The sequence below is a fragment of the Rhinichthys klamathensis genome, unplaced genomic scaffold, assembly GCF_029890125.1.
Source record: "Rhinichthys klamathensis goyatoka isolate OS25496 unplaced genomic scaffold, OSU_Roscu_1.1 h1tg000197l_1, whole genome shotgun sequence".
Taxonomy (NCBI): Eukaryota; Metazoa; Chordata; class Actinopteri; order Cypriniformes; family Leuciscidae; genus Rhinichthys; species Rhinichthys klamathensis.
The window spans coordinates 2713410-2740210 of NW_026606723.1; the positions used below are offsets into that span (position 1 = coordinate 2713410).

General features: G+C 38.8%; 1 protein-coding gene across 3 annotated transcripts in view; it reads right to left on the reverse strand.

Moving 5' to 3' along the window:
* Nucleotides 1–26801, reverse strand: part of arhgap32b (Rho GTPase activating protein 32b) — a 137238-nt gene that overhangs the window by 40581 nt on the left and 69856 nt on the right. For all 3 annotated transcript variants that reach the window (XM_056263066.1, XM_056263065.1, XM_056263067.1), the window contains exons 3-5: nt 16552–16660; nt 13565–13656; nt 13377–13461 (exon numbers count right to left, since the gene is read on the reverse strand). In XM_056263066.1, the coding sequence (XP_056119041.1) occupies nt 13377–13461; nt 13565–13656; nt 16552–16660 (286 nt within the window). The remainder of the gene's footprint in view (nt 1–13376; nt 13462–13564; nt 13657–16551; nt 16661–26801) is intronic.

The following is a 26801-nucleotide window of genomic DNA, read 5'->3' on the forward strand; positions in this document are numbered from 1 at the left end:
TTTTCTTACCACCAACTAGTCAACTACAGTACCTATAAAAATGGTTGGAAAGAAGTCTCAACAAGACTGGGATGCTCACCAAGGCTGCATTTATTTAATCAAAAAAACGTAAAAACAGGAATATTGTGAAATATTACAAATGAAAATAACTTTTTTATTTGAATATATTTTAAAATGTAATTTATTCCTATGATGACAAAGCTGAATTTTCAGCATCATTACTCTAGTCTTCAGTGTCACATGATCCTTCAGAAATCATTCTAATATGCTGATTTGGTGCGCAGGTAACACTTCTTAATAATAATAATAATAATAATAATAATAATAATAATAATAATATTATAATGTTATATTAATTACAATTATTATAATATTATTATAAGTAATAATATTATCAATGATGAAAACAGTTGTGCTGCTTAACATTTTTGTGGAAATAGTGATACATTTTTCAGGATTCCTTGATGAATAGAAAGTTTAATGAACAGCATTTATTAAATTTATTAAAGCATTTATTTAAGAAGAAAAAAAAACTTTTGTAACATTATAAATGTCTTCACTGTAACTTTTGATCAATTTAATGCATCCTTGATGAATAAAAGGATTTCTCTCTTTTTTTTTTTTTTTTATCTTACGACATGTTTAAATGGTATCATTAGATCAAGGCACATTTTAAAATTATTGCTTTAGTCTGACTGAAATCAAACTTTTAAAGTACATGCAATTGTAATTACCTATTTGTTGATTTTGAAAGTTTAACCTGACTTCTAGCTCAAGGTCTAATGATGATAAGACGTGGCCTGAGGCAGTGATTGTGACAGAAGTACAAAGACAAGCACTCAGATACATATTTACACAACTTTCAGCCGTAAATCAGCGCAGGGGACAGAGAAAAGCAACGGGTCACTTGTGGCATCACAGCACATCTGAGGGTGATTAAAAAGATTTTCCTGGAGGAGTGTTGTGAAATGCGGCAGTCAACCACACAGAACGCAAGAGAGATCCAAGAGTCCTGCTATTCGACCTGCAGAAATGAGAAATCCTTCCCTGGAGTCTCACTCGCTCAGAAACACATGGCTGCTTCAGAGTGAATATGTGAGTTTGAGGAGGGAGGCTGGCTGGTATCAGATGTGTTTGGATTATTTCATGGAGGTGGAAGGGGTCATGCAGACCAAAACAAATATGAGAGCTTAGAGACTTCAGCTGAAATGTGAGGATGAATTTAAAAATGCCTTGGCTTAAAACTATGACATATGACGTACCATTTGCTATGATATCAAGAGTGTGTTCCAGCAAGATTAGGAACACATGTGATGCAAGTTAACAAACAAATCATTCTCCTGCAAAGTTACAGAACGATGACCTTTAAAGGGCCAGAATTGTGATTCCATTGAATAAAGAAACGCCAAGTCATATGATTATTCAGTTACTTACTAATGTGTCTGGATGAGCTGCAAAAGAGCATTCATAAGGGTGGACACATTCCAGCAGAAGATTTAACACCCTCAAGCATCCAGTTCCAAAACAAATCCAGAGGCTGAGTGTGGAAAATACACATTCCTTAAACAGAGGAATTCACTATGGATGGGACAGGATTAGTCAATTAGTAAGATTGAATAGTTTATTTATTCAATAACATTTGTTTTTAACATCTATCGCAGCATATAAATGTTGAAATTGAGCTAGTTAAGAATTGTTTCATAATATTATAATTATCTGTAATATATTATATTCAAAAATCCGGGTGCTATTTCAGTCACATTTCACCACACAATTAAACAGTCAGCATGCTAAAACCCCTTTCTGCAAGGACCACAGAAACAGGTTCTGTATCTGTGAATTTCATCAAAGCTCAAAAGGACCATGTATATAATACAACATTTGCAAGATTACAAAGATAATATCTTCAAATTCATTTGAAGATATTATCTTTGTAATCTTGCAAATGTTGTATTATACATGGTCCTTTTGAGGCATTCCCTTTAAAGCATTATGAACTGTCAATGTCAATGTCACCTTTATTTATATAGCACTATTCAAACAACACAAGTTGACCAATGTGCTTTACATTCTCACTGAAAAATAGAAAGAGAAACATACTACAATAGTAATAGAACAAAAAATAAAATAAAATAAAAAATAAAACATTTAAGACGAATAAGCCATGGCAAACAGATATGTCTTAAGTTGTACTTTAAAAACATGTACAGAGTCAGCATCCCTAACATATGATGGCAAACTATTCCAAAGTCTTGGCGCTACTACTGCAAAAGCCCGATCCCCTTTCTGGCTTAACTTAGTCCGTGGAATTTTCAGCAACTTTTGAGTTGATGATCTCAAGGCTCTTCCTGATTGATACTCCATTAACAGAGCTGACAAATAAGTCGGTGTAAGGTCATGGAGTGATTTATACACCAATAAAAGAAGTTTAAAATCAATTCTATATTGTACAGGAAGCCAATGTAGAGCGATCAAAGATGGAGTGATGTGTTCTCGTTTTTTAATATTCAATAATAATCTCGCTGCCGCATTTTGAACCTTTTGCAGCCGTAAAATAGAAGCTTGACTAATACCCTTATATAAAGAGTTACAATAATCAAGTCTTGACGATATAAGTGCATGAATAGCAATTTCCAGGCTCTTATACGTCAAACACGATTTCATCTTAGCCAAGTTTCTCAAGTGAAAGAAACTTGTCTTCACCACATGGTTTATCTGTGGCATTTAGCTTCAGAGAGCTATCGATGTAAACACCCAAGTTTTTAACACGTTCTTTAACATGTATTGAGAGAGGGTCGAAATTTTACTCCGCTGAGCTCCTTGTTCTTCTAGACCCGCATACTACAATCTCAGTCTTATTTTCATTAAGATATAGAAAGTTAGAGGCCAACCATGATTTAAGTTCAGACAGGCAGAACATTAGAGGCTCCAGGCTACTTCCGTTTATTAATGGTAAGTATATTTGCAAGTCGTCTGCATAGCAATGAAATGCAATGTCATACCTCCTAAAAATATCTCCCAACGGCAAAAAAGTGAAAAAAAGTGTTGGGGCCAGAATAGAGCCTTGTGGCACACCGCATGTCAGTGGTGTAGAACTTGATGTATACTGGCCGAATTTCACTGCCATGCTTCTTTCAACTGACATCAAAGTACCGCTTTTGTAACCAATTGCAAGTCAATTTACATTAGACTTCAAAACTGCCTGCTATTATGCATAATCTAATAGTTCTGTGCAATAAAATCTTATAGTAATTTTGCCTATGTATTTGTTGAATATATCAATTATTCTATTAAAGGGGTGTGATTAGTGTACACTTGTTGCTAAGAAACATGCCTGATTAGTGTCTACAAAAGATAACCCTAAACCAGCCTTCTTTATCACTTTTTTAGTCAGTCACCTACACGTCATGTGACTAATCACTTTGGAGTCACAGGATGACATCATAATGCTGATTGGCTCAAAAAAAATTTGCAGCAAAGAATCAAACATAATTTCCTCTGAGTAATAGATTACCTCCAAACCTACATCTTAAAGCAGGAAGAAATCAAGAAAAAAAATGATTATTTGGCCACATTGGCAACATGAACTTGAAGGACATAGCATCATCCACTGGATCATACATTAAAATAAGACTCTCTCTTTCTGAACTGCTATAAATATTATACAATTAAAATCCACTAGTGACCTAGTTCATCCAGATTTGCCTGAACAGAAGCTGGGCATCCTGCCAGCTTTGCCAGGGTAAATCCCTTACATGATTCCACAAATCACACTTTGAGAGGACATTCAAGGAAATGGGAGGTCACTGAAACGAACACGTCAGGTGTGAGTATGACTGGTCAAGAAACTGTACCATAATCTGTAGCCAGATTCACATTGTAGAGTGATAATACAAACAAAATATTACTGTGCTGAAAAATGTATTTTGTGTGGATAGGGCGGGACTGCGGAGGTAAGAGCAGGTCTGTGCGTATAAAGTGGTCTTCCCACACACTCTCCAATCCAAGGGGGGTGGAACGAGTGGTATTTTTGTCGGGCTGCAGTGGTTGTGTTTTTGAGTGCGTTGCCCTGTGGGCAATAGTGGAGTGCTCCATTGTTTCATTGCAGAGGAGGGACCAAGATAAAGCAGTGCCTCTGAGGATGACATAACTAAGCAAGGTAGCTTTGAAAGGGTTTAATGTGGATGAAAGATTAAAGTTGATAAGATTAAAACACACAGAAGAAGGTAACAAACAAAAACTAAATTTTTTTCTTTCTTATACTTTCTTTCACTGCCATTCAAAAGATTGGGGTCTATACGATTTTTTAAAATGTTTTTCTAAGTCATTATAAGTTTTTATAAGGCTACATTTATTTGCAAAACAGTAACAGTTTGAAACATTGCAAATATTTTAAATACTTGGTTTCTATTTTAATATAATTTAAAATGTATTTTATTCCTGTGGTGGTAAAGCTGAATTTTCAGCAGCCATTACTTCAGTCTTCAATGTCACATGATCCTTCAAAAATCATTCTAATATGCTAATTCAGCACTCAAGAAACATTTCATATTTAGGTTGAAAACCATTGTGCTGCTTAATATTATTGTGGAAACTGACACATTTGTTCAGGATTCTTTGATGAATAGAAAGTACAAAATAACAGTATTCATTTGAATAAATGTTTTACTCAAGTAAAAAAATAAAATAAAAACCCCACACAAATCCCTCCAAAACAGCAATATTACATGTGTTTGGAAATAAAAGTCATACCATTTTTTTTTTGCTATGGTATCAAAAATGGGGGAAGGGGGTCACATCTTAATTTTGTTCACCCCTGATAGGTTTGCATCCCTCCAAGCACAAACTAGTTATTGGGCTTTTGGCCTCATCTTCTGTTAATGCAGACAAGCATGTTATGTCTTACAGCGTGCAGTCAAATATGATATCAGAATTAGGGGATGGAATATACAGGGTGGCGCCATCACTGATCTTGAATAATGCACACCCCTCAGTAAATGTGCAGTTGCGCCCCTGTGTGATTTAGCCTCAGCCTCAGACATATAAAGGTGCTTGCACACTGAAAACACATTGTACTGCACAGATCGATAACAAAGCCAGCTCAGCAGCTAGTAAACATCCCAAAGAGATCTTACAGCATGTTTTCCCCAAACAAGATCCAAAGCAGTACAAGAGCAGATGCTATTAGAACACTGCACGTACTGGCTACATGTAGCTATTTAGCAGTAGAGGGACTGCATGGAGTGAATGGGGTAGTCTGCTGCTTTACAGAGATATTCTTCTGTAAAATGCCCTCTTTTGAGACTGCTGTCATTTGTAAGAGCAGTTTGATTCCTGAATCAGCATTGTTAATGAGTAGAGGGCACAAGGCAGGGCTAGAGGGAGATTGGAAAGGCAGTCAGGATCCCCCTTCTCCAAGGACTATTTCACAGGCCAGTTCCTCCTGAAATCTCTACCCCACAATACCAGCTGAGGCATTTTGTCATTAACAAGCATACATGGGGTCAACTGACTGACATGATTTATGTGGCCACACATGTACACATCGTTGGACACATAAGCATACTGCAGTCTAAGATGCTCTGATGGAGAGAGGGGCAGGCCACATGGGATGTCATGCCTTGACTGTGCACAACTCTTTACGGTTTGTGCATCCACAGTGCTGACTTGGCAACTGTTATATAAAAAAAGTTCTAAAAAGCCCAGCTGGCAAAAGTAATACATTTCAATGCAAAATCTCACATTGGAGAGCTTGCCAAATATTAAATCACAAGCTGCTTTGTTTCTTTATGCAGTTTACTGTTTCTTACACACTAAAGGTCCTTGCACACTGAGTTCGAAATTTTCGTATGCGTTTTTTCATATTCGTCATCCTAAAAATTCGTCACACACAGAAACCTTGCAAACTGAGTCAGATGCAAATTAATTAATTAATAGTTGCGGGGTAAAAAAACAACAAAAAAAACTAAAACAATACAAAATGTAGTCTTAGGATTATTTTGTTGTCCTCTCTCTTCTTAAAAAGTGTCCATCCAATCCTGAGATTACGTAGAGATGAAGGAGAGTTCCACCTTCTTATCAAGGAGCTACAGGATTATCCAGAGTGAGTAATGGCTGTAGAAAATCAGCTTTGCTATCACAAGTATACATTATGTTAAAATATAAAGCAGTCATTTTAAATAGTAATTTTTTCACTATATTACTGCATAAGAGATTCTCACTTAAAATGGCTGAATACCCTGTGAAGTCTATTTCGCCAGTGCACAATTGGAAGACTGGTATGTTCTCACAATGTGGCAAGCAATCAATTTTCCATTCAACAGGATAGGGCAAGGTGTGCCAACATGAATAAAAGCCTGTTGAAATAAATAAAACACAAGAGAGTACTCTGTGAGAGTGCCTACAAATATCAGACACTGAAGAAATCGGAAAGAGAGCCATGCATTAAACAACAGAGAACTAAACTGGTGGAGTATTCATCTGTGGAAATGAACTCCTGGAACAGATTAGTTTTATGCTGGAACACAAAATATAGATACTCAGTCACCTAGAAGGCAGAATTAAACAACATATTTCCTGTCTCATAAATCTGAAAAGCAATGTTAACAAAGCAGATGCTATTTCCTATAACTTGCCCATTAGCACCAGATGGTGCTGATCAACATCAATATTGCCCTAAAAATAAACAGTTGACCGGTCCAAAGCAGGATGAGAATCCAAGCGTTTATGGCCTGTGGTGGGAATAAAAAACAAGCAGAGAGGATCATGCTTTTATTTTAGTATTCTGTTCATTCAAGAGCCCTTAGTAGCAAACACAACTACCACTCACTCCTTATTAAACTGTTGTTCTCTGTACTTGCTGTTACGCTACGTGACTCCACTTCTGATTTACATTGAGGGCACAAGCAAGTGCTCATGTCAATGTGATGGCTGAACAGTGACAGCAGCCATACTGGCCTGTCTGACCTGTGGGTTAGAGGCAGCATCTCTGCTCCAGACTGCCGAGTAGCTGAGGAATAAATGTGTCATGTGCACCAGCTGAGGGGTACGAGCATTTGACTTTCTCCACAGGCAATATAATGACTAAGAGATGTGAAGATAGATTGCTAGAGAGACAGCGAGGGTAAATAATAATAGTCAGGCTGTGGACGGTAATTCAAACAGCCTGAGACAGAGCCGAGAATAGCACAGGATGAGCCCTGCTGTTGAGAAGCACACAAGATTGATGCATCATAACTCGTTGGTGACCAAATTTAAGAGGATGAGAGAGAAAAAAGTTTCATGTCTGTTGAAAAATCCATCTTCTGATGGTAGCTGGTTTTACATGTGTCTAGCTAGTCAAAACTGGTCTTCACCTGGTCCTAGCTGGTTTTGGTGGCTGATCAGCCGGCTAAGTTAATTAACATTGTTGCAGAAAACAGCTTAGATTCCTTGACTAGCAAGTATGACCAGATTTCTTCCAGCAAGGGAATGTTTAGCCCTTAAAGTAATTCTGGCAGATACTGTATTTAACTGAATAATAATTTTCATCTTATGACCAATAAGTGATATTAGCCAATAGTACAATTTTGCATAAATAAATAAAAACTAAAATCAATCGTTTTACATGCTACAATTTCATTTAGGCATTATAATGCACAGTATGAAACGGATATTCATTTTTGATTTTATAAAGATTACACTTAACAGTGTTATCAAATCATTTTTTTAATAATAACTAAGTGTTAGGTGAAGAAAAATGTCATTTAAATGCAAACGGGTGGAAATAAGCATACACAAATATCAAATACTAATATTTAAACAAATCAGTCAATGACTTGTATAGGACAAATATGCCATGCACTCCTAGCTAAAATATGAAAGACTTTAATATTCTAAAACAGGAGCAGGTGGAACCAATTTGAGACAAGTAGCTTGCAAGCATACATTATAAAGAGATGCACGACGGACCACAGCAAATACTGGGCAATGAGCACATTACCTGGCACAGGCCCGACCCGACGAAAGCTCTGGGTCGAGGGGTTCGTATATCCAGAGAGTATACAGAGTAGCTATATGAGCCTGGAGCAGAAAATGGGGGAAGGGACAGTGGGACACTAAAAACACGGCCACTGCCCTCACTCATTCACCAGCAGGGAGGGGTGCCTATGGAAACTATTTCCTCCGGTACACTGGTACAACATACACGTGTCATCCACACCATCCACACACATTACCGAGCGGCTGATGAACTTAAGACATATCTGTAATTGAATCTAAGTTGCACTTTTGTCTTCCACTGGCTGTGGTTAGCAGTCAGTGCCAGTTACCACACGGCTGCAATACAAGGCTGAGCAAAGGCCATGAATGGATCCAGAAGACAAGCCCTCCATTGTGTGCAAGAATAAACCAACATACAATTGGCGGCCGTATCCAACAACACAATTAAGACATCAAATACAAAGTCACCTCCAGAGCTTTAAACCACAATTGTTTAAATGTCATGCAACATAGGCAGAGGAGGGCACAAAAATAAAAAAGCATGTACAGCAATGTAACAGTAAAATCAATGAGTGATGCTACAAGCAAAAGGGTCAATGCCACGTGAGCAATGCAGCGATTATTGCTAAACGTTTTGCTGTGGGGGACATGAACCCCTCCCATAGTGGCACACATTAATATGGGCAACAGCTTTAACAATGGTACAACCAGGGCCTAAAATTAACACTCTCCAAGTGCCAAATGAGAGTAAAAATCAGCGTTGGGGAGTATATGAAATGGGGCCACTCGACAGTTGGCCTGTAACATTTTTATGAATTCTAACATATGCATGAACGTGAACAAACGTGAACAATGCTCGAAGTCAGAACAGTAGACGAGTCAGCGCAGCATCGTCACGAAAGTTTAAGCCTGGACAATTTAAATATTCAAGCACAAGATGATGCGAAAGGGAGCTCATTTCATTATTCGCACGCTGTGTGGAAAGTTTTGTGTGCGCACATACGAAAGTATGTATGTGAAAACATAAAAAGAAACTCACCCAGAAAGCCGAATACTAAAATGAGCTCTCTTTCACGTCGTCTTGCACCTGAGCGGGGAAAAAAATAGCGACTATCCTAGTAAACAGTCGGTTATGTCCTAAAGGAAGGGGAACAGTTGATAATTTAATTATTTGTTTTTATTTTATTACAGACTGTTTTCTTGTTAATAATGTTTTACATTTATATTACTTAGGCTAGTAGTTTCACCTGTGGTATTGAAATTGGAATACAGAATTGCGAATTTTCACTGGTATCTAAAATGTTGGTGTCATTACTGCCTGTTTTTGCAAAAACAGTTTCATGGCCGGTAAAAACTATTTATGGCAGGTACATTTTTAAGTCACCGGCCATTGGCAGGTGTAGAAAAAAGTTTGTTTCAGGCCCTAGTTACAGCAATGGCAGCTTCAACATCTGGAACTATATGGTAAAGATAAGCTACCATTCACAAGTTTGGGGTGAAAAACAACAACCTTTAATTCAGCAAGGACGCACTAAATTGATCAAACGTGACAGTACAGACATTTAGTTACAAATGATTTTCATTTCAAATGAATGATTTCTATTCATCAAAGAATCCAGAGAACCCGATTTTCACAAAAATATCCAGCAGCACAACTTTGTACAAATGTTTTCAACATAAGAAAGGCTGGTAACGATTTACAATAAGGTCTCATTTGTTAACATTAGTTAATGTATTAACATGAACTAACAATAAGCAATACATTTACAGTTACAGTACATTACAGTATTTATTAATCTTTGTTAAAGTTAGTTAATAAAAATAGTCGTTCATTGTTAGTTCAGTGTTAACTTATGTTAACAAATACAACTTTGATTTTAATAATGTATTAGTAAATGTTAAAATTAACATTAAGATTAATAAATGATGTAGATGTATTGTTCATTCTTAGTTCATGTTAAAGTAGTTAACTAATGTAAATTAATGAAACCTCATTGTAAAGTGTTACCAAAATGTTTCTTTAGGCAATTGAGTAATGGCTGTTTTCTATTTTCTAGTATTTTTATTTGCAATGATATATCACAATATTACTGTCTTTACTGTAGTTCTGATCAAATAAATATAGCCTTGGTTAGCATTCAAGATTTCTTTCAAAATCAAAAATCTTACCAACACCAAAATTTTGAATAGTAGTGTATAGTGCATCCCCTTATTATTATGTTTAAATTAATTTGTCATACTAAATGTAAAAAAGCCGATACCAATACATTAATGATAATCAGTGATCAGTGTATCCTTAATTAACTAAATCAAGTGCATGGCTAACACAGTAAAAATATTTGTGGACAACAGTGTTTCTCTGGAGCCATTTCTGAATGCAGAGAAACCCAGTCATTCTGCTGCTCTTTTGGGAGTATCAGTCAGTGATCTGCCTGTAATTACAAACCATTCATAAATCACCAGCAGAAGGATGACATGCTTCTGGTAGGAACTCCACAAACATGGCTATAGTATCCATGCCAGCTGCTGCTGTACAACTGGAGGCTCATTCAATTCTGGGCTGTAAAGGACTTCTCCAGATTGAATTGTGTTTTGTGCATAAACCATGATTATGTGGCAGAGTAAAGAGAACTATTGATGTTCTTCATTGTCGCCATGGTACCCTGCTGCACTGGCTGCGAACTGGTACGATAAGAGAAAGAAAGGAGCTGCCGCCCTCTACTGGACGCCAGTGCAGGCTACAACCGGCTGCACCTAGACTGTTAACACAATGCTAGAACAACAATAATCTATAAACAGCAATAAAGAAACGTCGACGCTGCAACATGTGAATGCAAAATAGCTGTCTCATATTTCGGCTTTCCCAGGGCAATTCCTCCAAAAGCAGGATTACTATTCAGTGTGAAGGCCCCCTGAAGAAACCACTGCTTCACTCCCTCCCAATTGTCTGGCCCTCGACACCATGCCAATCTATTTTCTCATTCTGTGAGCGCTCCATTATATCCTTAATCCCAAACACAGAGGCACAGAGATCTCCGACACTGTCGCACCACCCCACCTCCTGTCTCTACACAACAAGGCGCTATTCAGCATTCCCACCAGTCCTTTTAGTCTTTCACTGAGCCTTGATACAGTTTATAATGAGAAATGTAAAATATGGGAAAGGGAACACCACTGTGAAGAAGCCGAATCTATTCAGAACAGATAAAGTTTTCTTTCCCACATCAAAAGATGTCGCAAGTAGGAATGTGCATATCAGGCATTATGGGTGCTTGCTTCTGTTATCGCTGCTTCTTTTTTTGACATCTAGCACCATAAGCGTCATGTTCTAAAATGTAGTCCGGTTAAAAATAGTTCTTTAAAAACACCATGTCTATCTGTTTTTGAAAGGGAGAACATGTCCTGTGAATGCCCTCTAATCCTCTCTAGATTGTTGAGCTCTGTTACTGCCTCACACCGAAAGTCATGCACAGTTCTGACCCAAGCTGTCACACTTCTCTAACCTAGTGGTTCCCACCCTTTTTCTCAGGGGGCACAAGTCATATGCTTCACGAGTCATGTGTTTCATAAGTCATATGCTTCACTACCACACCTTTAAAGTAAACTTATGTGTAGATAGGCAGTTGAAAAAGATAGACAGAAGTATTATTAGAAAATGTGCTTATTCTTTGCTTATGCTTGCATTTTTTTCCAAATGTTAAATACGCAGTGGTTTTATGAATTGCTAAATAAAAAACTGCAGACTTTCACTCTGTCATGTCCATTTGTTTTGATCACAGCCAGGTCATTGAACAATAAGAATTTTTATTCAGTTTGATATTTTGTCATGGTTCTTGCAGCTAGATGGAGCTCAACAGAATTGAACAGAACGCAGGGGACTTGAAGTACATTTTTAGTTTAGGTTTAGTTTATACTGCTTTTAAATAGAAAATGACACAGGAAAAAAAAACACCCTTTTACCATCTATGAAAGACATGTTTATTAGCCTGGATTATTTAAACGTGATGAGTAAAATCATTAGCTTCTCTAAAATCAAATACACTCTTCGACCCCTCAGACAGCCCTGATGGGGGTGACGAGCCGCAGGTTGGGAAACCCTGCACTAACCAAGCAGAACTCAAAGCATTTCCCCAAAATAAAAATAAAATAAAAAAATGAGTCCAAATTTTGGTATATTAGAGTTTAGCAATTACTAAACTTGAATTTCTGACTCAAAACCTTATGACCAGTCACAGGTGAAGCAAATATCATTGATCATCTCCTAACAAGTCCACATATTAAAAGATTAGTTCACTTCAAAATGAAAATTCTGTTTAAAATCTATATGAATTTCTTTCTTCTGCTGAACAAAAAAGAAGATATTTTGAAGAATGTCGGTAATCAGACAGTTGATATACCCCATTGGCTTCCATAGTATTTTATTTTTTTTAGGAGTGTGATGCTCTGGGCAATGTTCTGCTGGGAAACCCTGACTCTGGCCATTTATGTGGACGTAAATTAGACATGTGCCCCCTACCTAAACATCGTTGCAGACCAAGTACACCCCTTAATGACAATGGTGTTCCCTAGTGGATCTGGCCTCTTTCAGCAGGATAATGCACCCTGCCACACCGCACATTGTTAAGGAATGAATTGAGGAACATGATGAAAAGTTCAAGGTGTTGCTCTGGGCTCCAAATTCCCCTCATCTCAATTCAATTTAGCATCTGGGATGTACTGAGACACTGTTTATTATGCATATATATATATATATATATATATACATAATAAACAGTATATATATATATATGCATATTAAACAGTGTCTCATGTTATGAACTTATTCCTACATTTAGTGAAGATGGATGTTACCTAAATAAGTGCAAACTCTAAAACCGGTGTCTCTCAGTGTGACACGATGCTGGACTAAAGTGAAGAGATTGAAACAGATGCAACAAATACACTCTCTTGCCATCACACTGAGTCTTTCTGTCACGCCTCTGGCCCAGTTTCAGTTGATACAATTATGATATAGCGATGCATCATGACTGAATTGTGACACGTATCGAGATGTAATGTATGGTGAAGTAGCTGAGGATGCCCAGCCCTAGTAGAGGATATAGTCATCTGCAAGAGTGCTACTGCAGGTTTGAGAGGGATGTTATATCACATTGATCCTCACTTTTCAATTCCCTGGAGCCTTGCATTAGAGACACGCTGCTTTTCCTCTCCCAGCTGTGGCACTCTGGTGTTATCTGCACACCCTTGACATTTTATTGCACACTAACACGCATGCACAATAGAATTTAATCTCCCCTTTTGCCTCATTTTCAACATTGTCCCTTTCAAGTCCAGTCACTGAGAGCCACTCTGTAGTTAAAGCAGGTTTACTGTTATTAAAGGGCTTAAGATCTTACCTGTATTGTCCCAAAGTCAACATTTTCATAATGGAAGTGGGCACATTCGGCTAACTTTGGGAAGTGGCCCTTGGTGAATGAGAGTCTGAAAAGATCACAGATCGGTAAGTTTAATATTCAGCTATTGGAAACATGAGGATAATATAGAAACCTTTGTGACTTTGGGTGTGTAAATGTTTGACACTTACTTTTTAACATTCTTCACCTTCATACTGGCAGTGCTGCTGCAGGAGCGCATGAGAGGCTCAGAGGTCAGCTCTGGAATTTCAGCACTTCGTGCCTGAAAGAGGGATCAGCATGTGATCAGCTAAAGGCAAGCATGTGATTTTACATTTTTAATTCAGAATTTTACAATACAATCACTAATACTCATGCATTATATATGGGCAGGGGCTTGGCCCAAATGATAAAGCACTTGAATATAGTTTTTAACAGGACATGGACAGTCTCCTCCCAAATCTTTATGCAAAGAAGAGCTCAAGAGAGACAAATCCCTCTTACACACACAGTGTCATCTTTAAAAACCACAGCACAGTATAATAAGAATATCATTTAACACCACTGAGCACCTGTAGGCACCATATAGAACAGACATGCTGAGTAATGGAAGGAAAGAAAAAGCAACAACAGGATCAAAGATAGGTTAAACAGATATGCCAAAAAGCTGAATGACCCTGAACTGTTGTCTACAAAGGCTAAGCGTGCGTCCAGCATCTGAATCTTTTGACAGCTGGTATGCTTTATAAAGCTCTATTGAATTATCTTCAATTCCTTAACAAATGAGAGAGTCATCTGGCAAGGCCAACCAAAACAAGCTAGTGATTCAGAATGCCCATGAAATATGAATAATGCTTTGAAAGTGTGGCTCTTAGAAGCCAGACACAGAATTATTAAAAGTCTCCTGACCATGCAGCCTTCAAATATGCCATGCGGCTGAACAGACCAGTTTCTACTGGTGTAAAACATGGGTGTGAAAGCTAGACTGGGTCTGGTCCAAATCTAGTTCTGTTTCATTATTTGTAACACCCAGTCTGTTGATCATCACAGTCTCAACTTCACTATAAGTGACAGTGAAACTAGGTCACGACAGTGAAGAGACAACAGCGACTAGAGCTTGATGACCTTGACAGTAAAATTAACGAGTTAAATTAATACCCTGGTACACAATGTTATAAAACTGAACCTAAGAGCATTAACTTAATGTATCATAAGAGTGAGGCGATACATGGTGATTCCCTTGATGTCTTCGCTAATCTATTTGTGCTCAAAACAACATCAGCCAACAGTCAGGTTGCTATGGAGACAGTTTTTTTTATCAGCACCACTGAATGCAAGTATGTCAGTGCTGGTGAAATCATCATGAACTAATTCTGTAATGGACAAAGGCTGAGGAAAGAACGTTATAGATGGTGTAGATCATCAAAGCAGTGAAATACAGTCATCTATTACTACACTGCTCTCGAATACTCCATTCTAATAGGTCATCCTGGGATATTCTGCAATATACTGTACGTCATCACTCATTGCAAAAGAGTCAGATGATGTGTTAGCTGCTTCATGACGGGGTGTATTTTACATTAATGAATGACAGACTACATTATGCTTTACATATTTGATAGAAAATAATCATATTATTTAGCATGCATGCAATATATTTATTAAAAGTGACTGTTTTTAGAATGTTTTACATAATGATCACTAAACTGTATTATTGACCATTACTCCATGCATCTGGTTTCCTCTCATATTAATCTGCAGTCTCCTTCCTAAAATAATTCTCAATAAAACTCAAATCTACATTTCATGTCCATTCATTCCTTTATTTCATAATGCATGAATTATATAAATAATTCTGCTTTGTGTCTGCTGCTCTATAAATGACCAAATCTACATTATCGCTCTGCAGGCATCTGACAAGAGCATGTTCCTGCGTACAGGTAATAATGTAAGTCTATGGCACTACCGTATTTTCCGCACTATACGGCGCACCGGATTATAAGGCGCACCTTCAATGAATGACCAATTTTAGAACATTTTTCATATATAGGGCGCACCGGATTATAAGGCGCATAAGATACTGCAGTCAAACGTTTGACTGGGTTTGCGTTATGCATCCACTAGATGTCAACAAAAAAGTCAGATAAAGTCAAACTTTATTAAGCTTTCTGACAACTCCGTTCACTCCCATGGTAACGTTGTTCAAACGTTAAAGGAAAACTCCGGTCAATTTTAACATTGAGCTCATTTTTTGTAAATTTGGAGTGCTGTCAGTACAGATAACAACGCCAAAAAACCGGTGTTGCCTACACCGTGTTATCCTCTTTTTAAAATTTGCACCTTGTTGACTTAAACGGGACAAGTTTTAAACCTGCTTTTAGCCTCTTAACAACCTTAATGTGTCATTACAAGTGCACAGCCATGTGAGTGAACACGGTGAATCTGGCTCCAGTAAATGTGAAAGATATGAATAAAAATGATGTTTATTCAGCCAGCTCACATACCCGTATTTTCTTCCTGTTTTCGGTCGAAGTCCACAGCAGGCGATTGTCGAGTGCGCGCGCGCGATCATTGGTAACTAAGCAACAGTGGAGACTCAGACTGTCAGCTGATGACGGTGCTGTGTGGTGTTCTGAGAATATCAGCTCAAATGGATAGTTCGGATAGTTCATCCGAATCAGATGTTGAACACACGGAGGAGGTTTGATCGCGCGCGCGAACTCGACAATCAACTATTGTGGACGTTGACCGAGAACAGGAAGTAAATATGGGTATGTGAACTGGCTGAATAAAGAGATTATTCCTGCCTTCGTGAAAGCTCGGATCACAGTTGAGACTGATATATCAGCCCAGGCATCCACGATCCATTGCCAGATAGTGGCGTAAGTCGTCCGGCGCTGTCTCCCTGTCTTGGTGAACGTGTGTTCACCATCCATATATAAGGCGCTCCGCACTGTCGTTTTTTGAGAAAATTAAAGGCTTTTAAGTGCGCCTTATAGTGCGGAAAATACGGTAATATGGATCTTGTATAAAAGAATTATGGCTGTCCCTACCAGTCAGTCTTTAATTTTCACAGCTTCAGGGTATGCTATCTGCTCTCTTTACTACTGCAATTGTAAACGTAGGGTGTGGGAGGGAGTCGCTGAATTTGTGCGAGACTGAGCACTTGGCTTCTCACCATTGCGCTGATGGTTTCCTCCCAGTCAGGTCGCTCTCGGGGGTGGATGCTTCTGGCAAGCTCTGGCACGATATCGTCTTCTTCCGGGTGACGTCCAGGTCTCAGGCCCCTGAGGGGAGAGGGGAGGGGATGGGATATATAGAGAGAGAAGCAGCAGGGTCAGTCTGATAGCCTGTGAACTAAACGGATATAGCCTGCTTTGCGCCTGCCTTTGACAATTATGACAGCGGAGCAGAGTAGAATATCAGATAGGCAGTGTGACAGCAAAAATGACACGTCCTCTATGTAAGGCGGTGATTTAGAACATCCCATCCTTCACAGAGGTGTTAATGGCAGCATCATTTCAATTAGCCGAGATGTCGAAACTAATCACAGTGACACGAAAGGGAAAAATTATTATCCAGCATCCACAGCAGGGAATCAAAGTGAGATCACTACAACAGCATGGAGGGATATCTGCCAATTTAAGTCAAGGATATCTTCAGTTTTCTTTTGAAAATGCCTGCAGCCTAGAAAAGTAGATGCTGTTGATTTACTTTAAAAAATAACAGAAAAAAGTCATTTGCTCTAATGGGTGATATGAAAGAAAGCAAAGATATTATTTCCTTCCAACCCTGATGAATGAGAGGGTGGGAGAGACAAAGTAGCAGTCTGGCTTGTCTCACATTGGCAAAATGACAAACCACCGCTGATCAGAGATGAAAAGCGCAGCGCGGTCAGTGGTACAGTTACACTTTCCAAAGTGGGGGATGTTCTGACAAAAAAGAGAAAATTGTTTCCATAAAAAGACATGGAATGAATTACATAAAAGTTATACGATATGGAATAAACCAATCTGGATGACCTGGAAAATGGCTTTGAATGTTTATCTATCTACTTTAAGCAGAGACGCTTGCGTTGGAGTTTAATAAGTGATCCTACAGTTTACGGCACAATAGTACATCCAGCAAATGTCATAAACTGTGAAAGTGTGCCTGTATTTTACTTTAACTATATGTTGCCATTTTACAATAAACAAGAACTTGACACCACCACACAAATATGGGCTAAATTAATGACATGTTTTGCATCCTTGTAAGACCTTTAATTATGCTGAGGCTTTATGGAGCACAGTGAAAATGGTTCTCGCCATAAAGAATGTGCCAGGGAAGATGCTCGAGATATTACGACTGGGAGCAATGTACAGAAATTACCCATTTAAAATCACTCATATTCATCTGATATTTATCATTTACTAACAAAATTATCTTGAAGATGACCAGAAATGAACATCAAAGAAGGACCTTAGACAATGCAAAAAACAATCTTAGGGCGTTTTCAGACCTGTAGATCATTCGCTTAATTTCGAATCAGGGACTTAATTTGTTCCAATGTTGCATTTTCTTGGTTTGGTTCACTTTCACAAGGCAACGTTTCAAAGTGCACCAAAATGTTACAAGTCACATGAGATTAAAACTGTCCCCCTATTGGTCAGTTTTCACTGCGTCATGGATTGACAAGTTTGCTCCGCAAGCTTATTGTGGTTGACACACGCAAACGTGAGCTGCCGTGAGTCGTGGCACATGCAAACACTTATACGAATGTAGCCGTCATTCCCGCTCAAACTGATATATTTTATATAAAATTTTAAATATAATTTTACACACACTATGTGTATATATATATATATATATATACAGTCATGCTCAGAATTAATGGCACCCCTGGTAAATATGATCAAAACGGGCTCTAAAAAATAAATCTGCATCGTTTATCCTTTTGATCTTTCATTAAAAAAATTGCCAAAAATCTAACCTTTCATTGAAGTAAAAGAATTGAATGTGTGTGTGTGCACCATGTTGGTGCTTCTCCTCTTCAGTTCACCCCACTCATCAGGTCAGGGGGCTGGGACGGTCATGGCAGAAGCTTCATTTTGTGCTCTGTAACTAATTTTTGGGTTGATTTTGATGTTTGTTTTGGATCGTTGTCCTGATGGAAGATCCAACCACGGCCCATTATAAGATTTCTAGCAGAAGGCGTCAGGTTTTGATTTTTTTCTTGATTTTTCTCTGTTGATATTTGATAGAATCCACGATGCCATGTATCTGAAGTCCAGGACCTCCAGCAGAAAAATATGCCCACAACATTAAAGATCCAACGGTATATTAAATTGCACACATGGGGTACTTTTTATCCTTGTGTGCACCAAACCCAACTAGCATGTTTGCTGCCAAAAATATATTTTTTTAGTTTCATCTGACCACAGAACCCTGTGTCATTTGAAGTTCCAGTTATGTCTGACAACTGAATTTGCTGAAGTTTGTTTTTGGATGAGCGAGGAGAATTTTTCTTGAAACCCTCCCAAACAACATGTGGTGATGTAGGGGTTGTTTGATTTAAAAAAAAAAAATTTTTTAAGGCTTTCTGACCCCAAGACTCAAGTAATCTCTGCAATTCTCCATCTGTGATCCTTGAAGAGTTTTGGCCTCTCAAACTTTCATCCTCACCATCCATTAAGGCAATATAGATAAACTTCCTCTTCCTGGCAGATTCGTAACATCTTTAGTTGATTGGAACTTAATTATTGCCCTGATGGTCAAAATGGGGATTTTCAATTCTTTAGCTATTTTCTTACAGCCACTTTCTATTTTGTGATTCTTAAAAAATCTTTTGATGTACATCAGAACTATATTCTTTGGTTTTACTCATTGTAAAGGATGACTAAGGGAATTTGGCCTTTGTGTTTCCTCATATTTAAACTCCTGTGAAACAAGAAGTCATGGCTGGACAATTTCATGTTCCTAGTCACCCTGGTGTGCTAAAAAAGGTAAACATTAATGGGAATATACTTCAGAGATATTTTACTTGTAAAAAATTCTAGGGGTACCAATAACTGTGGCCAACATGTTTTGGAAAAAAAACATTTATTTCATAATGTGATTTAAATTTGTTTAAATTCTTAATATTTTAATACTTTTATTTAATAAGTGAATTGCGCTAATCCTGCAACCCTAAGTTTGTTCAACTACCATCATGGTACAGGCCCCAGGACACAGGCAGATATCAACAACCAGGAAGATGGAAAACAGTGGAAACACTCAGAAATGCAGTGTAAACAACTAACAAGACTTCGCAGGGAATGAATGTAAAAACCAGGCTCATATGGGGTGAATAAACAAGATAATGACATACAGGTGGATACAATGAGTGCTGATGAGTCCAGGCAGAGAATTATGGGAGATGTAGTTTGTGAGGGAATGACAATAGTCTAATGTGGAGTGCCCTCTGGTGGCTCTCAAGGGCACTCCAGCTGGTGACCGTTACACACACATTTTTTTTATATATATATATATATATACATACAGTGAGGAAAATAAGTATTTGAACACCCTGCTATTTTGCAAGTTCTCCCACTTAGAAATCATGGAGGGGTCTGAAATTGTCATCGTAGGTGCAAGTCCACTGTGAGAGACATAATCAAAAAAAAAAATCCAGAAATCACAATGTATGATTTTTTTAACTATTTATTTGTATGATACAGCTGCAAATAAGTATTTGAACACCTGAGAAAATCAATGTTAATATTTGGTACAGTAGCCTTTGTTTGCAATTACAGAGGTCAAACGTTTCCTGTAGTTTTTCCACCAGGTTTGCACACATTGCAGGGGGGATTTTGGCCCACTCCTCCACACAGATCTTCTCTAGATCAGTCAGGTTTCTGGGCTGTTGCTGAGTTTGAGCTCCCTCCAAAGATTCTCTATTGGGTTTAGGTCTGGAGACTGGCTAGGCCACGCCAGAACCTTGATATGCTTCTTACAGAGCCACTCCTTGGTTATCCTGGCTATGTGCTTCGGGTCATTGTCATGTTGGAAGACCCAGCCTCGACCCATCTTCAATGCTCTAACTGAGGGAAGGAGGTTGTTCCCCAAAATCTTGCAATACATGGCCCCGGTCATCCTCTCCTTAATACAGTGCAGTCGCCCTGTCCCATGTGCAGAAAAACCCCCCCAAAGCATGATGCTACCACCCCCATGCTTCACAGTAGGGATGGTGTTCTTGGGATGGTACTCATCATTCTTCTTCCTTCAAACACGGCGAGTGGGATTATGACCAAAAAGTTCTATTTTGGTCTCATCTGACCACATGACTTTCTCACATGACTCCTCTGGATCATCCAAATGGTCATTGGCAAACTTAAGACGGGACTTGACATGTGGTTTAAGCAGGGGAACCTTCCGTGCCATGCATGATTTCAAACCATGACGTCTTAGTGTATTACCAACAGTAACCTTGGAAACGGTGGTCCCAGCTCTTTTCAGGTCATTGACCAGCTCCTCCCGTGTAGTTCTGGGCTGATTTCTCACCTTTCTTAGGATCATTGAGACCCCAAGAGGTGAGATCTTGAATGGAGCCCCAGTCCGAGGAAGATTGACAGTCATGTTTAGCTTCTTCCATTTTCTAATGATTGCTCCAACAGTGGACCTTTTTTCACCAAGCTGCTTGGCAATTTCCCCGTAGCCTTTTCCAGCCTTGTGGAGGTGTACAATTTTGTCTCTAGTGTCTTTGGACATGTTAGTAGTTGGATTCTTACTGATTGTATGGGGTGGACAGGTGTCTTTATGCAGCTAACGACCTCAAACAGGTGCATCTAATTTAGGATAATAAATGGAGTGGAGGTGGACATTTTAAAGGCAGACTAACAGGTCTTTAAGGGTCAGAATTCTAGCTGATAGACAGGTGTTCAAATACTTATTTGCAGCTGTATCATACAAATAAATAGTTAAAAAATCATATATTGTGATTTCTGGATTTTTTTTTTTTAGATTATGTCTCACAGTGGACATGCACCTACGATGACAATTTCAGACCCCTCCATGGTTTCCAAGCGGGAGAACTTGCAAAATAGCAGGGTGTTCAAATTCTTATTTTCCTCACAATATATATATATATATATATAAGGCACTTTCTGACCAAGTAGTTACAGGAACTTAGTTATAGGAACTGTCCACTTCTAAACAGTTCTGAGAACTACTCTCCCCCAAACTCGGTTTTGCTGTTTGCGTTCGCACTGGCCAAGTGGCCATAGGAACTGGTAGGAGGGGTGAGGGAGTGACGCAAGCACGGCGGCGGCGGCGCCACATACAACAACAACAAACCAGCATGGAGGAGGCTATCGGAATGTTCCTGTTCTGCCTTGCCGGGACCTTAATAACGAGTACGAACGGCGGCGTTTAAAGACTATGCTTGAGTTCTGTACAGAGAAGCACAGAAGACGAAGGCTCCAGCGTAATATGATCTTAAGTTATATAATGGAAGAAGATAGAAGAGCAGAGCGCAGGAGGCAAACAAAACGACAGGTAAGTTTAGCAAGCATTAGCAATTAGCTGGTTGAATGCGTTATGTTTGTCTTAAGTTATGAGTTAGCATAGCCTACACAGGCGAATTGCAACAGACAGTGAAGAAAATGTGTTGACAGTGGGCGTGACTTATAAGTTGAACCAAATCAACGTAGACCTAGGGAAAGGGAACTAAAAAAGTCCTCGCTCTAGACTAGGTACTGAAAGAGTTATAGGAACTACGGTCTGAGGAACTAAAAAATCCCCAACTTAGTCCGGTCGGAACACGCGAAAAAAAGGGTTATAGGAACGTTAGGTTCTAGGAACTGCAAAAGTCCCTCCGGTCGGAAAGCGGATATATATATATACATATATACATACACACACACATAGTGGAGAAAATAATCATATGATCCCCTGCTGATTTTGTAAGTTTGCCAACTTACAAAGAAATGAAGGGTCAATAATTTTTATGGTAGTTCTATTTTAACGGATAGAGACAGAATATCAACCAAAACATCCAGAAAAACACATTATACATAGGTTATAAATTGATTTGCATTTCAGTAAGTGAAATAAGTATTTGATCCCCAAGCAAAACAATTTAGTACTTGGTGGAGAAACCCTTGTTGGCAAACACAGAGGTAAGCCGTTTCTTGTAGTTGGTCAACAATTTTGCACACATCTCAGGAGGGATTTTGGTCCACTCCTCTTTACAGATACTCTCTTAACCCTAAACTAAGACCTTAATGTGCTTCTTCATGAGCCACTCCTTTGTTGCCTTGGAGGTATGTTTTGGGTCACTGTCATGCTGGAAGACCAATCCACGACCCATATTCAGTGTTCTAGCTGATATGAGGTTCTTGTACAAGATTTGACGGTATATGGCCCAGTCCATCAGCCCCTCAATCCGGTTGTTATGAATTCTCTGTTTCCCCGTTCTTTGTGTTTTTGGTTTAGTCCTGTTTCCCGCTCCCCGTTATCTCTATTAGCCTTCCCAGGTGTCCCCGATTAACCACGCCCCCTTGTCATCTTGTTTAGCTTGTTTGCCCTTGTATTTAAACCCTGTGTTTCAGTCCAGTCCTTGTGAGTTCTTGATGTTGTAGTGTTCATGTTGGTTGTTCTGTTCCTGAGTCCTGTTCCCTGTCTGAGTCCTTGTCAAGTTTGGAGTTTGTTTAATAAAGTGTGCTGCAAGTGGATCCTGCTTCTTCCTTGTCTCAACCACATCGTGACAACGGTGAAGTCATCCTGTACCCTTAGCAGAGATACAGCCCCAGAGCAAAATGTTTCCACCTCCGTACTTGACTGTAGGGATGGTGTTCTTGGGGTCATAGTCAGCATTTCTCTTCCTCCAAACATGACTAGTTGAGTTGATGCCAAAGAGCTCAATTTTGGTCTCATCTGACCACAGCACTTTCTCCCAAGTCTTCTTGGAATCATTAGATGTTCATTAGCAAACTTCAGACGGGCCTGTACATGTGCCTTCTTGAGCAGGGAGACCTAGCGGGCGCTGCAGGATTTCGATCTAGGGATGCTCATTTCGGTTAATTTTCCCGACCGACAACCGTCACTCGTTATCCGAGTATTAACTGTTAACTGATAAGTTTATAATAGCCTATTGAATTCAATAAAAATAAAATTGACGAGTGCCTGTGACCCGTTTAAAAAAATAAAATAAAATAAAAATTCACGGGTTTATTTTAACGTGCAAACAACAGAACAGAACAACAACAAAACCCGGATTCACATCAAATTTTCACGCACTTGACAGTGACAACAGAGAAAAACAGAATAAAATAATATAAATAAAAAACATAAAATAGGCCTACACTAAATATTTTTTTTAACTTAAATATTTAACAAATTAAGATGACAAAAAGAAATCACTGAATCCGTTTGAAGCTTTGAAAAAAAAAAACAGCAATTTTTTTTCCTCCAGACTAAGTTTTCTCATCAAATAAAAATAACAGGCCTACCTCAATCAACACATTGTCAAGTTTTTATTTAAAAAAAGTAACATGTCTACATGATGTGGGGTTAGTATGGAGCGCAGCCTGTTGAGTTTTCTGCCGCGGGTCTAACACCCTCTCCGATGGAACAGATGTCCCAGGAATAGAGATAACGTCTTGCTAGAATGGCCAGCTTCGGGAAGCGACTTTCATTTGCTAGTGGGGGTTTCCTCTGCAAGTGATATTGCATTGTACTGGTAACTACTGATGTATTTTAATACCGTGTAGCATATTTTGCAAGTAACAAAGTCGCCCTTTCTGTCGAAATGGTCCCACACAGTAGGCCTACTTCCTTTCGCTCTCTTCATTTTGCTTGCTCAGCGAAATGTCTGTAGGCACGTGTGGTTGCGCGTGTCGACGCGCCCCGTGAGTTAACAAATATATCAGTTATACAGTTTAACTGATAGTATTAATCGGTCAAAATTTTTACTTTCGGTTAACGGTTAAATGGTCAATATGAGCATCCCTATTTCAATCAATTGCGGCATAGTGTGTTACCAATGGTTTGCTTGGTGACTGTGGTCCCAACTGACTTGTATATATCCGATCTCACTCTTGCTGCCAGTTTCAGGCTCACATGAACACAGATCCAGCACTTCGAAGGGAAATAGAGCAGGTTGGGTTATCCATACGTTGATGACCTCAAACTGCCATCCTCCATGTAGTTCTGACACAGCAGAGTTTGCATCCATAATCACCAGGGTGGAGGATGTCCAGAAAGCAACAGTGTGCTGCATGATGACACTGCTGCCAGGACTCTTCGCTGATCCAGGTGCAACCAATTTCAGTGCTTAAATCAATAACATGATTAATCTCATTTGCTTGAACTACAATGCACAGCGGCCACGGGCCTGTGTGTATTTTGGTTAGTGAATCACTCATGGAACAAGAGTGCTCAATGAGGCATGGTGTGATGGAGCAGGAGATTCCATCACGTACATGTGGAGATGAGCAGGGTATTCTAGGGTGAGGTTAGAGAGATATGCTAATGACAGGCCCACACAGAATCTGCATCCGCACAACTTCACAATAAAATTCTGCAGAATTGGACCTCCTGCCAATCAAAAATGACTACAAATCCACCACTCCCTGCATGCTTATTATATTGTATAAATTTAGCTAATCTGATTACGCTTTTAGCAGCAGATACAAGCGGTGTACTGTCAGGTACTGACAATTTGACATTACACAATAATTCATAGCAGCCAGAAAAAAATGACCAAGGAGCCATTAGCTCCTAAAATGAAACATTTAAGAGGCAAATTACTTCAGTTGACTAATTACAGACCAGGTTGGTAAAGGTAATATTTGAAAAGTGCTTCAGTTCATTGAGTAATAGATGCCTATTGGACTTCATATGTTAAATTATAACCAATAAAATAGTTGTTGTTGTTTTTTTAACAATTTTAAATAGCATTCATGTATAAAATGACTCACGGTTCAGCTCAACTGTGAACTTAGTAATGGTTCTGAACGATTCACTGACAGCCCGATTCAAATCATTTTTTCAGCAGAGAGTTTGAAGTGGTTTCTATGCATGTTTTTGACTGACTCACAAAAAAAAAAAGAACCATGTCATAAGAGTAATTTGTCTGTGAATCGGACACCACAGCGCATACTTTTAAGAAATGATACCTGATGAAAAAATACCATGCATTTTTATTTGTCACATTTGCATCTACACTGAACAAAATTATAAACGCAACAGTTTTGCTTTTGCCCCCATTTTTCATGAGCTGAACTCAAAGATCTAAGACTTTTTCTATGTACACAAAAGGCCTATTTCTCTCAAATATTGTTCACAAATCTGTCTAAATAGGTGCTAGTCACATTAACATTTCTCAATTTAATCACAAATCTAAATTACCCAGCTTTTCTCTCAACAATAGCAATTACCCAGAATTTCTCAATCACAATTTAAATAAATCTGCTGATTTTGTGTAACTTGTGCAACAGCAACAACTTTGAATATGGTACCATTCTGGCCTAGTGAATCTTGATTACAACAGTGTGAAAGGTAGCGTTTAAGCCACTGCAGGACAACAGAGATAATTGGGATGTTTCTTAGGTCGAGATGGAGTGTCCGCCATTGTGTTGTCACAATATCCTCATCGCATCCCAATGGAAGTCGTTAACTCCTTGAGGCCACTGCAGTTCATGCTGGGCCTTCATAAATCATGAAATCACCTCTATCCAGAGTCAGCAATTCATTAACGCCGATTATAGAAGGAAAAAGAGAGGGCAAAATAACAAGAAAAGATTATGTATCAGAGCTCCTCCTCTTCTACGACAGCAGCCATATCAGGGCTCCAGACTGCGTTTTGCGACCAAAATTTGAGTGTGTGCGACTGAATTTTACATCCAGTCCTGGGTTCCAGACTAACTTTTTTCACTAGAAGCACAGTGGCCAACAAATGAAAATTTTAGGGGCACAACCAGAAAATTTAGAGGAACACACCGTAAATCAACATGCTAACCAAATATTCACATTTCTACTAATTTCCACTTTATTACTAATAAATACTTTGATAATAGATACAGAAATTACAATGTGCTGTTTCAAATTCAGTGTCACATTTTATTGTGCACTTTTGAAGATGCAACAACAAGGTAAAGTGACAGCACCATCGCTGTCATGACCATACAAATATGAAAAAATATACCATACATTCAGAATAAAAAAAAGTGCCCAGATTCTGTTGTAAATATGCCTGGGTATAATGTGTACAGGAATGACAGTGTAAGGACTGGGCCAGGGTGAATCTGAATAACTAAATACCATCGTGCTAAAATCCCAAAGCCTTTAGCCCCAAAAGGCCTGGAACTTGAAAAAAACACACACAAACACACACACCACACACACACACACACACACCTCCCCCACAGCTGACACCCACACTCAGGACAGAGCGTGGTTTCCTGTAAC